We start from the raw sequence: 22418 nt of genomic DNA on the forward strand, positions 1-22418 counted from the left end.
TTCAAGGTCATCCTCAGCTGTACTCTATTTCAAAAAAAAACAACAGAAAAGGAAGAAAAAAAAGAAAAGAAAAGAAAAGAAAAGAAAAAAAGAGGGTCTGGAGAGATGGCTTAGCAGTTAAAAGTACTTGCTGCTTTTTTAGAGGACCTGGGTTTGAGTTCTAACATCCATAAGATGGCTCCTAACCATCTACACCTCAGCTCCAGGTCATCTCTGATACCCTATTCTGGCTTCCTAGGGAACCAGGCATGTAAGTGGTGCATAAACATATATGCATGCAAAAAAAAAAAAATTTAAACATAAGAAAATACTATCAAAGAAATTCAATGACACTAACTGAATGCATTATAAAACAACACCTCTTCCTTTATATTACCAAGTAAACATAAAGACAACTTGCTTCACAAAATGTTTTCTAACTTGGTCAAAATGCCTTTAAAAGCAAATGTTTGACTCACTTATATTAATGGCTTTAATTGGGTTGTTCTTTAAAATTTACTGGTCTCAACGAAGGAAACAGATGTACTTTCTCCCTGTTCTGTGAGCACAGTGCCAACGTTTACAGAAATGAAGTTCTCTGCAGTTACATTATCAGTGAGCAGTAGACCCAGGTTTGGAATATGGGCAGTCTCAGCACAGCGTCTAGTCTTAACCACTACACTGTTTCAAAACACAGTTTCCTCTATTCCCTTCTCAGAAAAGCAAGCTTCTCAACAAACATGAGTTTATACATGGCCGACAGCTCACCAAATGCTTTCTGTGGTTTTGTCTTGGACTTGCCGAATCCTTGTTTTTGTTCTTAGTCCCATGTTGCTGAGTACAAAGTGGACAACCATACTTAAATAGCTCGTCACTTCCTGATAGTATTCTCTCTTTTCCTCGACATGGTGAGGGGTTCCTCCAGGGTTTGCTCTGCTGCAAACCGTACTGATTCTAAAGGATTGGTGGAGAGTTGAGAGCACCATAGACAACCAAAATAACAGGCAGGGCCCCTCAGGAGGAAGGACAAGTAGTAGTATGTGCAGGTCACCTAACTGCTAACAGGTATGAGTTCTTTTGATGATCATTTTTTAAGAAAAGCAAAGAGTAAGTAAAAAGCACAAAACAGGAATGTGCTTCACCAGTCATGGTCAGCCTAACCGAGCAAGGTCCAGCCAGAGCAACCTGGCAAGAAAAGAAACGAAAGGCATCCAAATGGGATCTAACATGACTATATATAGAATAACACATGTGCACACACACATACACACACATACAAACACATACACACATACACACACACACACACACACATACACACACACACACATACACACACACACACACACACACACACACACACACACACACACCTCTAACGCTGATAAAGGCAGCACAGTTGTTGTAGGGTCAATACACATAATCAGTTGTTTCTAAACCTCTAATGAACAATACAGATAATTGAGAAATCAATTCGATGTAGAATAGCACCATAAGAATAAAATGCCAACAAATAAATTTAACCAAAAGACAATAGAAACACCAAAATTCTACAAAAACAAATGAAAGAAGACCTAAGCAAATGAAAATGGAAATCTTTAAACAGTGTGTATATTCAATGGCATCCCATTGGAAAAAGCCTTTTTTTTTTTTTTCAAAATTCATACGGAATTTCAAGAGTTCAAGCATGATCAAAATAAGAACAAAGAATTGATACTTCTTGATCTTTAAAACTTAAAGCAAGGCTAATAAATCTAATAAGTCAATGGAAAAGAAGTGAAAATCCAGAAATAAAGTCTAATATTCTAGGCGAGGTGATTTTCAAAGAGGAAACTAAGAACATTCAGTGAGGAAATAATACCTTTTCAAAACGATGCTTTGACAACTGGTTAACCATAAAAAAAGCATTGCTCTTGACCACGTTGTGTTTAGCAATGGATTCAAGACTTGATGCTAAAAGTAGAGCCGCACACATAAGAACCTACTTACACCAGACGAGGGGAAAATGTAAAACCTTAGTGCATGGAACACTATCAAAAAACGAGAAAAAGACAACATCTGGAAATCTCTAATAAAGGTTAAATACCAGGAATAGAGAACAGCTGAGCTTAAAAAAAAGGGGGGGGGGACTTAAAATAACTTTTTTTTACAAAAAAGATATGTTATCTGCAAGCCTATAAAATAAAATTATATATATATGTATATGTATATATACACACACACATATACATGTACATATACATATACATACATACATACATACATACATATATATATATATACACCAGAGGCTAGAATTATGGTTTGGCAGTTAAGAGCACTTGCTGTTCTTTCCAAGATCTGGGGTTCAATTCCCAGCACCGACACACTGGCTTGTTCCTGCCTGTAACTCCAGTTCTAGAGGTCCCAATGCTCTCTTCTGGTCCCCTACATGCATGTGTGTTCACAGATAGACAAGGAAGTACAACAATGCACAGAAATAAAAATAAATAAAAAAATTAAAAAGATTATATAAATCAAAGCTACAATAAGATACCACTTCACACCCTGTAGCATGGCTTTAGTTAGGGGGAAATGTCCAGGCCAGGTGTGGTGGCACAAACCTTTAATCCCAGCACTTGGGAGACAGCCCGTTCTACATACTGAATTCCAGGACAACCAGAGCGACATAATAGAGGGACTGTGTCTCAAAGAGAGGGAGGGAGGAAGAGAGAGGGAGAGAGAAAGTACAAGAGCTAGCAAGTTTTCAGCCATTGATGACATCAATGTCCTAGCCACTTGGAAAATTTTGACAGTACATCAAAAAGTTAAACAGAGAATTATTCTATAACTTAGCAATTTTACTGCCAGGTGTATACTCAGGAGCAATGAAGAAATATATCTACCAAAACATTAGTTCAGGCCGGGCGGTGGTGGTGCACGCCTGTTATCCCAGCACTCGGGAGACAGAGGCAGGTGGATCTCTGTGAGTTCGAGGCCAGCCTGGTCTCCAAAGCGAGTTCCAGGAAAGGCACAAAGCTACACAGAGAAACCCTGTCTCCAAAAAAACAACAAAAAAATCGAAACAAAAAAAAAAAAAAAAAAAATCAGTTCAGTAACATTTCTACAGTAGCATTGTTCACACTAGGCAAAGGTTGAAACTCAATGTTCAATGAGTGAATAAACCTACCATGGAGATAGACTAACAGACCCAACGAGAGGAATGGGAGTGACCATGTATGACTGGTTTGGAGGGTGAGGAAAACCATACAAAATTGGTCATATTGTGTCATATTGTGAACACACGGAATACCACCAAGTTACGCACTTTAAATTGATTGTGTATTACGTAAATTCCCCTTCAATGAAAAAAGTACATCGTGTATGGGGGGGTTGAAAAATAAATTTTAGCCTTCTCCTAATTTGTTTTGGTTCCTACATAATTTTTAAAGCCCCTCTACAAATTTAATATTCTTTATCCAACTCTTATGGCAAATTTGGATTCTTCTCTTGATGCTGTTAAAAATAACCTGTACCCACGTAAAGATGATTTTCCACTTTTTATTCAGAGACAAATAAGTAGAAAGATTACTAGTGAATTCATAACATGAAAAACTTAACAGCACAGGAATAAAACTTTTTATAGAAACCTCTTCAGACTACAGCATCAGTAGCGACTCAACCTGGGGGAGATTCCAGTCTTCAATGTCAAAGATTCACTTTTGGAATGTTTTAGACTGATCTGGCAAGGGCCCAGGAGATGGCTCAGTGTGGGAAAAAGCTACCCTCCAAGTCTGATGACGTGAGTTTGATCCCCTGAACTGATGTCAAAAACTGGATATTGTGGTAGCTTCTGCAATCCCAGTGCCTCTACAGCAAGATAGGAAATAGAGACAGGGCAATCTCCCAGCATCCTGGGGCCAGCTAGCTGGAATATGCCATGCTGTAACAGAAAAAAAGAGAGATCCTGCTTCAGTAGGTGAGAAATGGATCCCTGAACTTGTCCTCTGACCTCTACGTGCACGCTATATCCAACTCACACGCATGCATACATGCACCTTCGTTCAAAAGGCTCCTTAAACTGGGCGGTGGTGGCACACACCTGTAATGCCAGCACTCAGGAGGCAGAGGCAGGGAGATCTCTGTGAGTTTGAGGCCAGCCTGGTCTACAAAGTGAGTTCCAGGACAGGCTCCAAAGCTACAGAGAAACCCTGTCTCGAAAAAACCCAACCAAATAAACAAAGGCTTCTTAAAATTGTTTTAACAAGGACTTAATTTCATTGGTTAATCACCATTCAGAACTCTATTCTTCAGGGTTGTTTTTTTTTATAATTTTATTATGCAGATAAGTATAAGAAACTAAATTGCTAGTTTTATGAGTTCATAAGGATACTTTAATCAAATAATTTCAAGTTCTTTTCACAAGAGAGGTTTTTATAGGGAAAACCATGTAGCTGTTTTATTCAAAAATGAAATCTTTCTGGATTAGGTAAAAATATAAAATATGAGAAAAATATTATTTTCAAATAACCATTAACATCTTGCAGCTATGTGGTTCATTTTCACACAGCTAAGAAGAAAAAACCTTGTTCCAGAAGTCTCTGGGGATACAGCAAAAGAGGTTTCCAAAATGCCTAGAATATAGCTTCTGCTCACCAAAAATGTTCTAGGGACATTTTAAATGGTGCTAAGAGCCAGACACCAGCTGTTTTATTTCCTAGTTGTGAATATAATCAGAACACTTGAAAATAAGTAGACTTACTCCTAATTAATCAGGACTGTAGACACGGTACTTTAACTGTCAGTGAGTCTCAGCTGGTGGTCAATACTTTGTCACCTAGGGACCTTTGGCAGTGTCTAAGAAGTAATTTCTGTTGTTACATCACCCAGTTACTGGCACTTATCCGTAAATGTCATGAACTGTGCTCATCTTCCTACAACACAGGGCGGCCTCCCACAGCCAACATCAGCGGTGCAAATGTCAACCGTGAAGGACTTTGAGCTATGTTAGGGGTCTTATCCATGTCCAGCCTAAAGTTTGCTGCCATTCTTAGGACATTTTTCCTGGAGCTGTTTTTGTTTTTTGATGTGACCAGCTAGCTACAAACGTGATTTGTGATGCTAAGCATTTAGCCAAGCAATAAAATTCCAAGAGAAATAGACGTTAAAAAATGATAAGACACTGACAGAGAATGAAATGCAGGAAGATAAAAGTGGCCTCAGCCCTTAAACAAGTCTACATATGTAGACTTCTCCAACCTTGGACAAGGTTTACTGTGTGTCAGGACGTCCTCGAATTCGTGACTCTCCTGGCTAGGCCCCAGAGAGCTGGGATTATAAATATTCACCACACAGCAGTTTTATTAAATAGTTTGAATTTGCTATCTTTGAGTAGCACAGATTATGAGTTATTTTCCATGTTCATGCCATGACTCCAGTTCTCAGCAAGCACTCTTGTGTGTGTGTCTGTGTGTGTGTGTGTGTGTGTGTGTGTGTTTACTTTTGCTGGAACATTGGGGTGTCTTTGGAAAGAGAAAGGCACAGAAATCACCTGTTTTTCTTCATAAGTCTTCAAGGGATACTAATAACAATGCATAAAGAGAAATTTAAAAGTGGTTGAAAAATCAATGGTGGAGGGGGCTAGAGAGATGGCTCAGAGGTTAAGAGCACCAACTACTCTTCCAGAGGTCCTGAGTTCAATTCCCAGCAACCACATGGTGGCTCACAACCATCTGTAATGAGATCTGGCGCCCTCTTTTGTATTAATAATAATTAATAAAAATCTTAAAAAAAAAAAAGAAGAAGAAGGTGGATCTCTGAGTTCCAGGACAGCCAGGATACAGAGAAACCCTGTCTCAAATCCCGCCCCCCCCCCCCCAATACACTCAAAGAAAAGAATGCTGACTCCCATTGGCCTAGGGAAAAAAACAAGTGGGTTATATTTATATCTGTTATTTCTCCTTTACCTTTAATTACTTTTTTAAAAATTTTTAAATTTTTAAGAAAAGTTTACAAAATACAAATCTTCACCTGAAACCTTAATACCACCCCCTGGAAGCTTACAACAAACTCTAAGTTTCACAAAATAAATACACTGAAGCAGCTCTAACAGTAATAACCTTTATTTAAAATAGTTTTAATTTAGGAAGCTCAGTTTCCACGAGTTTCCCACTAATTATTAGAATCAAAGACAAACAAACCAAAGGCAAAGAAAATCCTCTGTAGAAAAAATACACAGGAACCTTTCTACGTATGAAAGAGAGTAAACATTCTTGACAGCCAGACAGCTGGGGGCCACGTGAATGAGAAGCTGCCTCAACTAGTGAACTCCGCTGTCCACCTTGAGGTCTGATTTGTTCTTCTCATTCTTCACTGAGTAGATGAAATACGTCAGGGTGTCTTTCTCGTTCACTGGAATAGACCTGAAGTGGCAGCCAACTATCTACAAAGAAAAGAGGGGACCAATTACTGTTGGATACAGCAGACGCAGTGAGCTGAGGAAAAGACAGTGTTCCGTCAAAGTGTTGCATGACCACGAAAGATGGTCTTTTAAAAGTTAAGCCCTTTTAACAAACTATCAACAAGCCCCAAAGCACGCTGAAAACAAAATGTAATAAACGAAAGACAGTCTGATTTCAAAGGACCCGTTCGCGTACTCAATTAATACGCTCTGCTTCTAAGTATGCTACCCGCTTTGGTCCACTCAACGAATGTGCACTGGTTCTAAGTATTTTTCCCTTTAAACTTTACAACTCCAGTTTAGAAAGTACCTGTTCTTAAACATTAAGTATCAAAAACAGAAGAGCTGATGTGCAGCACACGAAGGAGTTTAGAAGGAAACAGAAAAAGATTAGTTAAAGTAAACAGCACGAATAAACACTTGGTAACAAACTACGATCCCACAACTATCTTTGGTGCAACTGACATTCATTCTTCCTAAGTGTCTCACAGAATTTTCTGAATAAAATGTAAGACCAGAAAATGAAAGGAGCTGGAGCTGTCTCTTCACTGTCCAAATCTAACATGTACACCACAACTACCAACACCTGAGTAAGACACGGAGCTGCTCGTGTGCGCTCGGATTCTAGAGGATGGCCTGTTTTTCTAGAACAGAAAAGGACTCTGAACCACTACAACTGTTTTTGGCAGACCATACCTTAAAGGCTTGAGCTTCGAGGTATATACTTAAAAACAATGTTTGCATCTGTCCTTGGCTCCTCTCTGTTGCAGAAGGGGGATGACTCCAGTACGTTAATATAGAGGATATTTCATCATAGTAGGGGATGTCTTTATATTTATGGAGTGTACCACAGAAAAAGGACGAGATCTTTCCAATAAACTTTAAAGAAAAGTTTGATTTTTTGTTGCCTCGGTAGGAAATATAGGAGAAAACTTGGCTAGTTAGCATTCTGAATTTTAATCATGTTAAAGAGCTTTGGACAAAGAATTGTAACTTGTATTTATCTTTTATTTAGTATGCATATTAGAAATGTAGGCTATTAAAGTCAAGCTGAAGAATATGAGAAAACTCATGTAAATAAACACACACACACAGAAAGAGAAAGGGAGAGAGATTTCTGTCCTATCCCGTGGAAATTTTTACTTAGATATAAAGTAAAATCATTTAAGTCTGTAAATATCTTAAAGTGCACAGATTTTGTGGTTCTATTACTTCTTGAACATATATATACACACACACACACAGATACACACAGACATACACGAACTCGGGCGTGCGCACACAGCTAACTTCCAAACCACACTCAAGGAACCAAAGTCCTATTCAAAACAAACTTTAAGTAAAGAAAGCATCCTTTACGTAAAAACAACAACAGCTAACAAAACCACCTGGAAGCAAAACTAGAAAGTTAGGAAGTCCTCTTTCAGGCTTACCTGCGGGCCTATGCCACAGACACTTTAAAAACTAAACTCTAATAAATGCTTGTAAGCTCTTTTATTTGCTATGCCTCAATTCTGTGTTTAATCAATATTCATTAAATAATTAGAAATTTAAAATAGATTTCTAGAATTATAAGAACTTCTCACTGAATACTTATTCTGAAAAATCACTATAAAAAGATGCTGTAAATGGATTTTTCTAGGTGGCAGACAGATGTTTCTAAACAATTATATTCTCTCACAATAGACCAATTAACTTTGACTTTCCTATACGTAATATACTATTACATATACTACACTGAGCTATTTCATCATCATTTAATGACCTCTTGTTGGTGTGAACAGGTTGTTTAAATAATATAAACTTATATATACCTCAACAAGCTGTGCTTTGTTAAGACCTGGTCTGGTTGGAAGCTTGAAGTGTCTTTTGTATCTTCTAAGTGTATTTACTTGTAGTTGGTACAAATCAACCTAGAAAAAAGTTAATATATCAATTAGTTCACTCTGCTAAAAAGATACCACTGATCTGTATGGCAAAGGGCACTTCCACTTCAGCACAGTAACAATTTCATTTACATAATTAGATCTATAGTTTTTTTTAAACAGTTCTACCTTTTGGGGATACATAATATCAACTTTTAGAGAAAAAAGAAAAAAGGAAGTTGTATGTAAAGGGCTATAAGAATTGTCACCTGAGATTTAATACTAGTCTAAGTACATGTTAACTGACTGTATTTAATTTTGATATTTCTCAGATGCTTTAAATACTTCAAAATTAGCCCAAATATTTACACAACGGTTCTGAAATTGCCAGTATGCTTATGATTTACATGTAACATAGAAAGACTTTCATCTACCTCTGGAGTATCAACATCCTGAACAGGTGAGTCTCCTCCATCATCATCGCTACCTTTCCTCTTTCTTCTGTTTCGAACACTCTGGATTAAGTTTTTATGATAATCACAAATGTAGAGATGTCTTGCCTGAAACAGAAAAAGTTTCGTGGACTGTGAGTACAGAAAAACCGTCTCTCTGTTAGTAAAAGGCCCAGGCCCAGGTGAATGACAGAACATACAGTCTAAGCAGTCCACTGTTAAGACGATGTAATGTTCCTTTCCAATTTTAAACCGGGTACCCGGCTAGGACATTAACAGGTTGTCAATACTGTCTGGAAGGGAGGGGCTAGGAAGAGGTGAGTGGTACCACTGGAGAAGGCAGACAGGCAGAAATTCCAACCCTCTGGGTTTTATCATCAAATTTGTCTGCGTTGAGGGTGACCTGAATAAGTTAGCTCCTGCTGATTTTGACTTTATAAAGGGAGGCATGATGTTGCCCACAATTTTGACCTTGGCAGTATTTTCTCTAGTTTGAGAGCAGCAAATTATATTAATGTTAGGTATGTGCTTCTTAATCTTTCTAAGTAGGTAGCCAAATTATACAAAGATACAAACTATGCATTTTTTAACAAATGCGCTACTGAATTAATATCCTAATTATGTTTAAAGTTCAAGTACTAACGTTTCTTTTTAAGAATTAAATGACTGTGTTTATCTGTATTGTGCTGTTTTCAATGAAAGCAAACAAATAATTCACGTTCACTTGTGAGGTTCCTCATGAGCCCTACTGAAAATGGCTTAAACAGAATCACAAATAAACTTTTCAAAAAAATTAATTACATAGGCATTAGAAAGTTACATAGTGAGCGATAGTAAACACTGAGCTGATTGACAGTCTCCTCCCCCCTCCCCCTTAAGGGTACAATTAAGGGCTGAATGAACAGGCTTTTAAATTGACTTCTAAGCTAAGGGCGAGTTAAAAATATACAGGATGTGTGGCGGGTCTGTATCTCGTTCTCCATGCCATCAGTCAGAGCTCTGAAAAGTAGCAATGGATCTCTCTGAAACCTCATAGCTGGCCAAAAGAGCAGACGTGCATAAAAACGGGGAAAAAAAAAAAAGAAATCCCGAAGGCGGCCGAGCGGGCTGTAAAACCGCAGAGGCTCGTTTGCAGCCTGGGTTTGGAGCGGCCGCCCGAAGAGCTGACACCGCAAACGCCGTTTACAACCTCCTCGCAGTAAGGCATTGCCGAGCTCCGTCCGCTTCCCTCTCCGTGTTCAAGAGAAAGAGAACACAGAGAGTCGGGGGAAGAAAAAAAAAAAGAGGATTTCCCTTCTCTGCGGCTTGGGGTCCTGCCAGACTCTGCTTTCCCTAAAGGAGCGGAGCTACTCCCTGGGGCCAGACGCTGGCTGCTCGGGGCAGCACAACAAAGACGCCTCCATTCCAGAAGGGGCTACCCGGCTACAAGACAACTACTCTGGGCCCTGGGTGCCGCCGTCCCCTTTGTTTCGTTTCCAGATCGCAGCCAAGGAGGAAGAGGGAAGCCTGGCGTGGGAGAGACGCGAGGCAGCAGCGGGGAGTCCGGGTGAGGGGCGGAGGGGACCCGCACCACCGCGCGAGCGCGCGCTGGGGGAGGTGGCCGGAGTTGCAGCGACTTTGTTTCCATCGGGAGAACCCGCTAAGCCCACCGGCAGCTCAGTCCCGGAGGACTCGTGAACCCCGCCAACGACCCGGCTGGGCAAGCCGGGTGAGGGCAAGGGCAGAGCAGGGCAGAGCAGAGCAGGGCAGGGCAGGGCAGGGCAGGGCGGTCCCGCTGCCACTTACACTCTTATCCAGCTCGATCTTCACCTTCTTCTGCGAGATGCTCTTCTGGATCCTCTTGCTGAAGCTGGCGTTGCCAGCCGCGCGCCCGCACCGCTCGCCGTCCTCCCGCAGACAACAGAGTTGCCCGGGGCCCGGACCCGCCGCTCCGGGGGGGCCAGCAGCCGACACCGCACCAGCACCGGGGACCTCAGCCCCACCGCCCGCCGCGTTCCCATTCGCCGCCGAGGCGGCGGCAGCTGCAGCGGCGACCACCGCGGCCACGGCGGCGGCCGCGTCCCCGCCGCGGCTCATCTCCTCCGGAGTGAAGCCGTTCATGTCTGCCAGCTCGGGGGCGCCGGCGCCGCCGCCACAGAGCCCCGCTCGCCGCGCCGCTCCGCCTCCTTCCCACCCCGGTAGCCGTTCGCTCCGCACCCCAAGTGTGGCGGCGGCACGGTCCGATGCTCAGAGTCCCGGGCCGGTCGGTCTGTCGGCGCTGGAATAGGGGCCGGTTCCTGGGGCTGTGATCAGGAGTGGAGTGGCGCCGGAGAAAGGGGACCCCGCTCACTGTCACATGGAGACTTCAGCAGTTGGACCGCAGCTCCACCGCCTCCTTCCAGCCCCCGGGATCAGCGCGAGTGAGACGCCCCGCCTCCGGCCCCGCCCCTCCACTGCCGCGCAGCCCCACGGGAATAGTAGTTCTCGGTCGCGGAGCCAACTTGCGCTCTGTTCTGATTACGTGGGCCGGACGGGCTGGACGAAACTACTCCTCCCAGTATGCATCGCGCGCGCGGCGAGCAAGCCATGAGGGTGTTTTTTTTTTTTTTTTCCATACCAAGCACCGGGTAAATCCGAGTATGAGGTCAGGCTTTACTGTGTTTTCTCGCCTCTTTTCTCTCCTACGAGCAAGGGCTGCTTTTAAGCTCCTGTTATTTCGCCAAGTTAGTGTTCCGACGGCCAGCCGACTCCTGGGAAGAAGCATAAATTGTGTGTTGTATGTGGTGGGGTACTTAGGAGTAAGTGAGAAAAAGTTTAGGGGATGTTTCGTATTTATGGAAAAAAAAAAAAGAAAAAACCACTCGGGCGATCTGGCGCTCATTAGGCGCTGGGTCGTGCATCTCCATCTCCACTCCCCAGCGGATTTCTGGAGCGTGGCAGGCCCTCGGCACACTCGTGTGCCAACCGGTTGACAGGCACCAGGCTGCTTTTCTCCTCTACTGCCCCTTGAGTTCCTTTCAAACGGATCTGAGTGGGGAGGGGTTTAAGATTTAAAGGAACCCCACTGCTACCGGGTCTGCAGGACTGCTCGCAGCGCTGGCTGTAGGGAAGGAGGAGAGAGAAACCTCGAACATGCATGCTTGTGTGTGTGTGTGTGTGTGTGTGTGTGTGTGTGTGTGTGTGTGTGTGTGTGTGTGTGTGTCTGTGTCTGTGTGTGTGTGTCTGTGTGTGTCTGTGTGTGTGTGTGTGTGTCTGTCTGTGTGTGTGTGTGCGCGCGCGCGCACGGGGTACGTGTTTGTGCTCGCGTAAGCCAGTATTCCTGCCTGAGCCTGTGGTGGGCGGGGTGGAAGGATGGGCGTGGCCATGCCAGCCTGGCACCTCTGCTAATTATTGGACTGTTTATAGCAATCCCACTGATTAAACAAACAATAATGTATTTCAGGTAGAGGAGTTTTGAAAAAAAGCTCTTTTCGACTTAGTCAATTGACTGACAGATTTTTTTTTTTTAAACTGGCATTTGGGTTGGGGATTTAGCTCAGTGGTAGAGCGCTTGCCTAGCAAGCACAAGGCCCAGGGTTCGATCCTCAGCTCCACCAAAAACACAAACAAAAAGTCCTGACATTTACGGAGAAACTCAAAGCTGTCTGTGTTACCTGTGGATTTCTATTTTCAGATATAGCAGTGAAAATTAGTGAATACATTTTTATTGTTTAAAATGCTAATTATCTCGTACTTGTTAAATAATTAATTAATATGTTTAATCAATTATTAGAAAATTCTAGGCTCTCCATGCCTTCCCATGTCATTTCTTCCGTCTCTGGGACTCCAATTCAGTACACATTAGGCCTCCAACTGTATCCTTTGTGCTTCCTTCCTTCCCTTCAATGGCTTTGCTTTGTTTTAAATTTCCTTTGGATTCTTTTAACCTGATCTTAGTCATACATTCTCTGTTTAGGTGTGCCTAATCTGCCCTAAAATTCACCTATCATTTTTTGGACTTTGTTATACTTCTTAGTCTTATAATTCCTTTGTGGGTTTTTTTCCCCAAAATCTTAAATGTCACCAATTTTCTAGTCCTCTGGCAAAATTTAGAAGTTTGACTTTTTCTTTAATAAGCCTTGCAAGGACAGTGATTTTTTTTTAGACTGTGTTTATTAAGTCTGTTTCACTTGTCTATTGTTTCTGGTGACAATGACTCACACCCGACTCTTCTTTGATTCATTATCTTTGGTCTCCTTTCATTTTGTTTGAAAAAAATAATTTGAATTATGCTCCTACAGAGCAACTTCACCTCCTTCTCTCTGGTGCTGAAAACCCTTAACTAATTAATGCCCAAGGTCTTCGCATACAAGTAGATGATACTCTAACTCATGTTTCCATTGTGGGCTGTGGTTCTTGCCCTATCGTGAGTTACTACTTATTGTAGTACCGAGAATTGAGCTTTGTGCATGCTAAGTGAATGCCCTACAACTGAACTAATCCCAGCCCAAGAAAGACCTTCTGCTGCCTTTCCTATCCTTAATGCAGACTGCAGTCCAGCCTTCTGGCTAACAAGGGCTCAGCTTTGCTCTTCCTGAGTTCTTAAGTTACATTAGGCAGCCTGACACAGACCTAGACACACCCAGAAAGAAGGACTCTCAATTGAGGAATCTCCTCCATTGGATTGGTCTGTGGGCCTTTCTGTGGGGGCACTTTCCTTGTAATTGATTGACATGGGAGAGCCCAGACCACCGTGGGTGGTACTATCCATGTAGAAGTGGGTAGGAAGGGTGGCTGAGGATGCTCGGGAAAGCAAGCCAGTAAGCAGTGTTTACCTCTGTGGTTTCTGCTTGAGTGCCTGCCTCAGGCTCCCTGGATGACAGACTGGAATGTTCAAGCCAGGTGGACCCTTTCCCCAGGTCGCTTTGGTCATGGTGTTTATCATAACAGAGAAGCAACTGTTATACCTGGGGTACCACATCTATTAAAGCTGCACCCGCATTTTCATACGACCTATAGTTTAACTCTTTTGCTCAGCTATATCTGGCTTCTACCAGGGTTTTATTCTTCTCAATATGAAGTCACCGAATGCTGGAATTTGCCCCGGATACAAAATTCTTTGTGGCTAACTATCACAAAACAGTATTCATTAAAAAAGAAATGTAGTGTCACTTAAAATCCCCAGGACCCCAAGTTAAATACACAAATCTAAAGATTTGATGCTAAGATACACATGTGAGTGAGAACATAACAGTGTGGTCTTTCTGGGTCTGGGTTAGTTCACTCAGTATAACGTTTTTTTTGGTTTTTTGTTTTGTTTTGTTTTGTTTTGTTTTGTTTTGTTTTGTTTTTCCCAGCTCCATCCATCTACCTGCAGATTTCATGAGGTCATTTTTCTTTACAGCTGAATAAGATTCCATTGTATCTAGGCACCATATTTTCGTCATCTCTCATCAGCTGATGAATATTTAGGCTGCCTCAGTGTCCTAGCAGCTAATGAACATGGGTGAGTGTGTGGTTTGTATAGCAGAAAATAGGGCCCTTGGGGTATATGCCCAGGATTGACATATCTGGCTCAAAGGGTAGATCTCTTTCTAGGTTTTATTTCTGAGGAACCTCCGCACTGGTCTCCACAGTGGCTGCACCGGTTTCCACTCTCACCAGCAGTGCACGAAGGCTCCTCTTTCCCCACGTTCTTGTCTTGCCAGCATCTGCTGTCTTTTGTTTTCCCAGGCCGTTCTGACAGGGCTAAGATGAGATCTCCAAGGAGCTCTCGGTTGCATTGCTAGGGCTGAGGATGGTGACCACTTTTAAAGATATGTCTTAGCCATTTGCATTTCATCCTGTGAGAGCTCTGTTCAGTTCCACATCCCCCTTTTTAAAAACTGGGTTGTTTTTTTCTTGGTGTTTAGATTGTTGAGTTCCTTGTATATTTCAGACATGCATTTTCTGTCAGATGTTTAGCTGGCAAAGATGCAAAAACTTTTTTTTTTTTTTTTGCACCCTTTTTATAGGCCGCCTCTTCGGTCGGTTAAGTTTTCTTTGTAGTACAAAAGCTTTTTAATTTCATGATGTCCCGCTTGTTGATTGTCGTATTTGCTGGGTGGTCGGAGGGAGGAAGGAAGGAAAGAAGGAAGGAAGAAAGGAAGGAAGGGAGGAAGAAAGGAGGGAGGGAGGAAGGAAGGAAGGAAGAAAGGAAAGAAGGAAGGAAGAAAGGAAGGAAGGGAGGAAGAAAGGAGGGAGGGAGGAAGGAAGGAAGGAAGGAAGGAAGGAGGGAGGGAGGGAGGGAGGAAGGAAGGAAGGAAGGAAGGAAAGAAGGGAGGAAGGAAGGAAGGGAGGGAGGGAGGAAAGAAGGAAGGAAGGGAGGGAGGGGGGAGGTAAGGAGGGAGGGAGGAAGGAAGGGAGGGAGGAAGGAAGGGATGAAGGGAGGGAGGGAGCTCAGGACCATCTTAGTTGAGGGGTAGAAAGGCTGTAGAAGCCTGAGGTTGGAGAGGACTAACCGTGTTTAATGGTGTCTTCTGTACAGGACAGGACCACAGCAGTCAGAGCCCACAGCACCTGTGGTCGCTTGAACAAGACCAGCACCAGACCAAGCCAGACAGCATTCGATCATGGAAGCCTCCTCCCCTAACTGAGGCGCTGTGGACAGGTGAGGGCTTCTGAGGGGCGGAGAGTCCGTTTTCTTTAAGGATATGGCCCCAGCTATGTCAACCGTGTTGCTGTGCATGGACCCGCCCCCAGGAGTATATGGGGAGCATAAATTGAACTGGAGAGGTTATAAAAAGGAAAAAAGAGAACATGAAGTTGGGGGTGGGGCTAAGGAAGTGAAGCTGGATCTGAAAGGAATAAGGGAGAGAGTGATAGTTATATGATCAAAATACATCGTATGCAATTCTCAAATAATTACTAAAATCATATCTGCAGTATTGTTTATTTATTTTGAGACAGGGTCTCACTGTATAAATCTTATCTGTCCTGGAATTCACTATGTGGACCAGGATGACCTTGAACTCACAGAGATCCACCTGCCTCTGCCTCCCAAGTGCTGGGATTGAAGACATGTGCCCCTATGCCCAATTATAAATTAAAAAAAAAAAAAAAAATCCGGTACCAGAGCTCAAGATATGGCTCAGCAGTTAAGAGCATTAGCTGCTCTTGCAGAGGTCCTGGGTTCAATTCCCAGCATCCATAGGATGGCTCACAACCATCTGTAATTCCAGTTCCAAGGTATCCAGCGCCCTCTTCTGGCCTCTCCAGGCGTTGCATATATGGGGTGCACAGACAATCAAAACACATGCCGTCAAAATACCCATACAAATAAGATAAAAATGAAGTGTGTGTGTGTGTGGGGGGGGGGAGATCTGAAAGACCCAAACCAAGAATTCTTGGAACATTCCATGTGTTTGTTATTTTCCTCACTGCTGTAGCAAAACACCTGACCAAAGCAACTTAAGAAAGATGCGGTGGCTTCAATGAAAAGGGCCCCCACAGGGTCATCTGTTTGCAGGCTTAGTGCCTAGTTGATGAATTATTTGGAAAGGATGAGGAGGTGTTGGAGGAGGAGGTGTGTCACTAAGGGACTGCGCTGAGGTATCCAAAGCTCATGCCAGGTCTAGTGTTTCTCTCTGCCTGCTGCCTGTGGATCAGGATGTAAAGCCCTCAGCTACTTCTCACGCACCGTGCCTGCTTGCGAGCCACCATGCTCCCCGCCATAACGACGATGGACTAACCCTCTGAAACCGTAAGCCCCCGATTAAACGCTTTCCTTTTTAAGAGTTGCCTTGGTCACGGCGTCTCTTCCCAGCCATAGGACCGTGACGAAGGAGAGGTTTATTTTGGCTTACTGTTATAGAGGACATGCGAGAGGGTAGGGAAGGCAGCCGGATGCAGATGCTGCTCAACACATTGCATCTGAAGTCAGGAAGAGTTCCATGAATCCTTGTGCTCAGCTCACTTTCTCCTTTTTATTCAGGCCCAGGACCCCAAACCCTAGAACGGTACCGTTCACAGGTGGGTCTCCCCATTCTGTTAACTGACTCTAGGTAAGATCTTCCAGGCATGTCCTGAGCCTACCCTAATCTAAATAATCCATCACAGCTTTGTCCTCCAGGGAAGTCTACTTCCTATCAAGTTGACCATCAATATTAATCATCATATCTTCCCACTCAAAATTCACTTACATTGAAATGAGGCCCTCTTAATCCTGTCTGCTTAGTATTCTAGCAGCTTGGGCTCAGGAGAAACTTCTTGACAAATCTTTTCAGTGCCATAACAAAATGTTGCTTTGTATTTGATGAGCCCTCCCAATTTAACTTTAAAAAAGAAATCTATGCTATGATGCTGCTAACAATTCTCTATATAATCTACTTTTGGAGTCTTCTGACATAGCTTTATGGTCAAGGCAGGTAGGTATATCTAATTAAGCCACTAAGAATTATAATGTTCATTATGTGGAGTTGGTAATCGGAGCATTTCATATCATGAAAACTCGTGCAGGGAAGCTGAATTAAGTCTGATGCCCTGGTTCGGATGCGATTTGTCTCTCCAGATTTGTGTATTAGAAGCTTGGTCTCCAGGGTGGCTATTGTCAGCACCTGGTGGCACCTTTAGCCTATGGGGACCAGTGAGAGGCCACCAGGACACTGCCCTGAGAAATTAGCTCTCTTGCCAGTGGTCTGTTAGAACAGGACTGCCCTGGTCCTTTTTTTTTTTTTTTTTTTTTTTGCTTCCTAGATTGTTGAGGAATGGCTCCTGCCATTGTGACGTCATGAGGTCCTGACCGGAGCAGAGCCTTCTCAATAAAGCTTCCTTTATAAGGTACTCAGCCTCCACTATTAGGGAGTGGGCTCCTCCAGAAAGGCGTTACTGAGGAGTTAAGTCATTGCTACAACTATGCTTGAAAAATATGGAAGCTATTTTAGAATATATAACATGTATGGAGCGGAAACATTTGGAGGGACGCTTAGAAATGGTCTCGGCTGCTGTAAGAGGCTTACGTGTGATGCTGGTGAGGAACAGCGGTGAGAAGCCTCCCTTGTCACACTGCTCACACTACTGGACAGGAGGTGGCTGTATCGTGTCCACATCCCAAAGCTTTCCGGAAGGCCCAATGTAAGAGTTACTTTGTTAGGAAAAAATTCAAAGTATCAAAGCATTCGGTAAGGGCCTTACAACTGATTTTGGTCAGGTTTACAGTGAGGCATTGGAACGAAAGGAAACAGTGGCGAGGTTTTTTTTAATATGTGCTTTTCTGACAGGTTTTCAAATGTGGCAAGGAAGGAGAAAACCCATAACAGCACAGCTGAGCTACTCCTTGCTGAAGGTATTAGCAAAGAAAAAAGGGAGCAGGTGCTTTGTATCCAGCTCAGTGGGAAAGAGTAAGCTGGAGCGGCAGAAAGCTGGGAGCCTGCCTTTCTCACCATGAGCTTGTGCATCGGCTTCTGGGGAGCAGGGGGCCCAGAATGCTTCAGGAATGAACCTAAGGCCACCTTCCGTGTGCTCAAAGCCCAGGACCCACTTGGGATTCTGTGTGTGGTGAAGTGTTGGGAAAGTACTGCCACCATGGTGCTGTCCCCCTGGGCTGGTCCAAGGCACGTGGAAGGTGAGTTATGGCGGTATAGCAACTTCTATGGCAATTTCAAAGGCGATCCTGTGAGGCTGGATAGAAGTTTGCCGCAGGGTCAGGGCCCCTGAAGAAACCTGGCCACTAGAATGTGTAACAGAGCCTAGGAAGGCAGAGGACTCGGCCTTTCGGGACCAACTTTGTTAAGCCTCAAAAAGCTTAGAAATCATGCCGGGCCATGGTGGTGCATACCTTTAATCCCAGCACTTGGAAGGCAGAGGCAGGTGGAACTCTGTGAGTTCGAGGCCAGCCACAGAGCGAGATCCAGGGCAAGCACCAAAACTACAGAGAAACCCTAAAAAACCTAGAAATCAGGGGCTGGTGATGTGAGTCTGAGGTTAACAGCACTTACTGTTCTTTCAGAGGAACTGAGTTGGATTCTCAACACCCACAAGGTGGTTTACAATAGTCTGTAACTTTAGTTCCAGAAGATCTGATGCCCTCTTCTAGTCTTTAAGGGCACCAGATATACATGTAGTACACAGACATAAATGCAGTCAAAACACCCAACATGTAAATAAGTAAATCTTTTATTTTATTTTATTTGTTTACAGTGTTCTGTCTGCATGTATGCCTGCAGGCCAGAGAGGGCGACAGAACTCATTACAGATGGTTGTGAGCCACCATGTGTTTGCTGGGAATTGAACTCAGGACCTCTGGAAGAGCAGTGGGTGCTCTTAACCTCTGAGCCATCTCTCTAGCCCGTGAGTTGTAACTTCTTAAAAAGATTTACTTACAGGGCTGGAGAGATGGCTCAGAGGTTAAGAGCACTTACAGCTTTTCCAGAAGTCCTGAGTTCAATTCCCAGCAACCACATGGTGGCTCACAACCATCTATAATGAGATTTGTTGTTTTTTTTTTTTTTTTGGTTTTTCGAGACAGGGTTTCTCTGTGTAGCCTTGTGCCTTTTCTGGATATCGCTCTGTAGCCCAGGCTGGCCTCGAACTCACAAAGATCCACCTCCCGAGTGCTGGGACCGCCACCACAGTCTGGCTGTTTTTGTTTTGTTTTTAAGTATTCTGCCTGCATGTGCCCCTACAGGCCAGAAGAGGGCGCCAGATCTCATTACAGATGGTTGTGAGCCGCCATGTGTTTGCTGGGAATTGAACTCAGGACCTCCGGAAGAGCTGTCGGTGCTCTTAACCTCTGAGCCGTCTCTCCAGCCCTAAATCTTTTTTAAAAAGTAGGAATGAGCCAGGCAATGGTGGCACAAGCCTTTAATCCCAGCATTGGGGAGGCAGCTGCAGGTGGATCTCTGTGAGTTCGAGGCCAGCCTGGTCTACAGAACGAGATCCAGGACAGGCACCAAAACTCCACGGGGAAACCCTGTCTCAGAAAACAAAACAAAACAAACAAAAAAGTAGGAATGAAGGAGAGGATGGTCATTAAATAGGTAATTCAGAGTATTCTTTACAATACTCTTAATTTAAGACTGATAAAGGAATAGAACAAGACATTGCTACTTTAAATTTTTCAAAGAGATGAAAATGTTTAGTAGAAATGATTTACTGTCCTCAATTAGCTTAAAAGCAACCTGTTAACCTAGCAAATAATGTGTTCTGTTGTTAAATTGAAATTTTTTCACCCAGTATTTTACTCATTGACATTTGGGGGCCGCTGTCCCGGGACCTACAGAGAATATAAAAACACAACAGATATTCCCAGTCGTCAAGAAACTTTTTAAGCAAGAATTCTTTCTACCTCACACTCTCCTTTGTAAAAGCTCTTTAGGGGTTTTTAATTCTTTTGAAGTTCATAAGCTGTTTTAGGCAGAGGAAATTTCTATCTGATAAAGAAACGGAGCGTGGGAGACAGGCAGCTCCTTACCCACGCCGCCGCCCCTCTAGCCCGTACTGCTCCAATGCTCCCTCCTGTGCCTGGGGACCTTCTCCTAAAGAAGGCCGCTCCACGGGTGGCCCAGGTCGGGGCCGTTGGGAAATGTCTAAGAAGAACTCCCTCCCACGCTGGCAGCCTTCCTCCAGTAAAGGATTTGCTCTGCAGACCACCCGTCTCTCTTGGTTCTTGCGGGGGATAACTCCGGGGCTCCTGTTTTACGCAGGTCCGCAGTAGCCGGCACCCGATGGCACACCCTTTATTGACCGCTTTCCCCTCTTTGTCTTGCTTCCCCACCTTCCACCGGTGTTTCCTGAATCCCTTAGATAAACCATCTGCACTAAAATCCTCGCCTCGGGGTTCTAAAGGGCGTCTCCACTCGGTTATTCCCCTAATACCTGCCCCGTGGCTAAAATACTTAGTTGAGTGTGTGGGCCCATGATTTCAGGAAAGCCAGCTGGAGTCCTTCCCAGGGAGTGTTGCCCGCCTGGAAGAGGGAGTTCGGGGCTCTCTTTTCTGTTAACGTTTTCTGTTCTGATCAGGTCGGGTTCATTCTACATCCAAACGGACCACCGTCTGGCACGACGCCGAAACTTCACCTCTGTAGAAGAGTTAATGAAATAAATTCTTGAGATGTCTCGGCTGCCCACCTGCTTAGGTTGTCAGCCATAGACTTAAAGATTATGCAACCCTGTGGTTTTTAGCACACCACAGTGTCGTAGCCTGTGACCGTAGTGAGAAGCTGGGGGGGGGGAGGGGGGCGGGGCGCAGGTTATTGGGACTTAAACTCTGCCACATGTCAGTTATTTGGGCTGTTGTTTACCAGTTCCATTCCAGTCCTATGCTCTTGTATGCCTTGGACTACTGCTGTCCTCAGAAGCATCTCCCAGACTCACTTGTCACTTGATTTCCAGGTCACTTCTGATAGGAGAATAAAAGGCAAGTGGGAACAGGCGACATTTTCCCCTTCTGGCTCCAATAGTCTCAGCGACCCTGTGCTTTTCCACCTTGGCTCTGCCAGTGGCAAGACGCAGGGTGATGGCTGCTGGGCTTCCTGCAAAGCAGCAGTCAGAGGCAGGCTAAATAATGTTCCACTAACCCCTCAGAAGCTCCAGGTTTGTGGGTCTGGGTCCCAGTGTTTCACGTTGCTTTTCCTAGGGCTAGGGGAGTCGCTGCTGTTTCTCAACATTACTATCAAATGTGAGCATCAGTAATTCAAAGTTAACCTCTGAGGAACAGCAGCTTCCTCCTCCTTCTCCTGTAACTCTTCAGTTCTTTTGTCCCAATTCCACCAGTCATCAAGGTCATTATTGTATTCTCTGAAATATCTAAAGTGACTTTTGTTTTCTTAGGTTAAAGCCAGACGAATACTGTGGTCTTGGGCAAGCGCTTGCTCTAGGCACCAGCTGATTGCTAGAAAATCAAGGTAGTGACGATCCACTTACCCGTCTCCTAGGTGGTTTTTTGTCTTTTGGTTTTTTTTTTTTTTGGCGGGGTGTGTGTGTGTGTGTGTGTGTTTGAGACAGGGTTTCTCTGTGTAGCTTTGCACCTTTCCTGGATCTCGATCTGTAGACCAGGCTGGCCTTGAATTCACAAAGATCCGCCTGCCTCTGCCTCCCGAGTGCTGGGATTCTAGTGTTTTTATGAGGGTTGAGGGAGCATGTGCCCTGAATGCTTAAAACAGTACAAAGCACGCACATTCCTTTGCTCAACAATTGACACTGTGTGCCAGTCTATTACTAAATGTTTGTAGTGTTAGCCAGATTATAAATCTAAAGTGTGCCTTCACACATGTATCACTTTGTGCAATTGGCCCTCGACTGCTCTGTCACTGCCATGTGTCACCATCGTTCCTGTGTGCCCCTGGGCCTCTCTCTGCCTTTCATGTTGTTCGTCTCTTCTAAGCGGGCGTGTGTTGTGCCCAGGGTCTTCTTGCATGGTTTAGCCCTAGGATGGACATTTTAGAGGCCTGGAGGCTCAAGTGTTTCATGACATTCTGTATCTAGGGATGCCGTAGCTAGAGGTGGTTACACAGCACAGGAAGCAACTCTGTAGTAAAAGATATTAGGTTTCTTTTTTAAAAGATTTATTTATTTATTAGGTATATAGTGTTCTGGCTACACGCCGGAAGAGGGAACTGGATCTCATTATAGATGGTTACGAGCCACCATGTGGTTGCTGGGAATTGAACTCAGGACCTCTGGAGGAGTAGCCAGTGCTCTTAACCCCTGAGCCATCTCTCCAGCCCTTAGCTTTTTTTCCCCTTTATT

General features: G+C 43.9%; 1 protein-coding gene and 1 long non-coding RNA gene across 2 annotated transcripts; one reads left to right on the forward strand and one right to left on the reverse strand.

Moving 5' to 3' along the window:
* Nucleotides 1-6064: 6064 nt before the first annotated feature.
* On the reverse strand, nucleotides 6065-11135 carry Sap30 (Sin3A associated protein 30). The gene is made up of 4 exons (XM_036166527.1): nucleotides 10521-11135; nucleotides 8718-8843; nucleotides 8233-8331; nucleotides 6065-6400 (listed from the first exon to the last, which is right to left on the reverse strand). The coding sequence occupies exons 1-4, from the start codon at nucleotides 10833-10835 to the stop codon at nucleotides 6278-6280; spliced, it is 663 nt and encodes a 220-aa protein (XP_036022420.1). The 5' UTR covers nucleotides 10836-11135; the 3' UTR covers nucleotides 6065-6277.
* Nucleotides 11136-11333: 198 nt separating this feature from the next.
* On the forward strand, nucleotides 11334-15541 carry LOC118597690. The gene is made up of 3 exons (XR_004946882.1): nucleotides 11334-11358; nucleotides 14098-14199; nucleotides 15220-15541. It is a non-coding gene; the product is annotated as an uncharacterized LOC118597690 (long non-coding RNA).
* The last annotated feature ends 6877 nt before the right edge of the window (nucleotides 15542-22418 follow it).

This window comes from Onychomys torridus, chromosome 17, assembly GCF_903995425.1.
Source record: "Onychomys torridus chromosome 17, mOncTor1.1, whole genome shotgun sequence".
NCBI classification, from domain to species: Eukaryota; Metazoa; Chordata; class Mammalia; order Rodentia; family Cricetidae; genus Onychomys; species Onychomys torridus.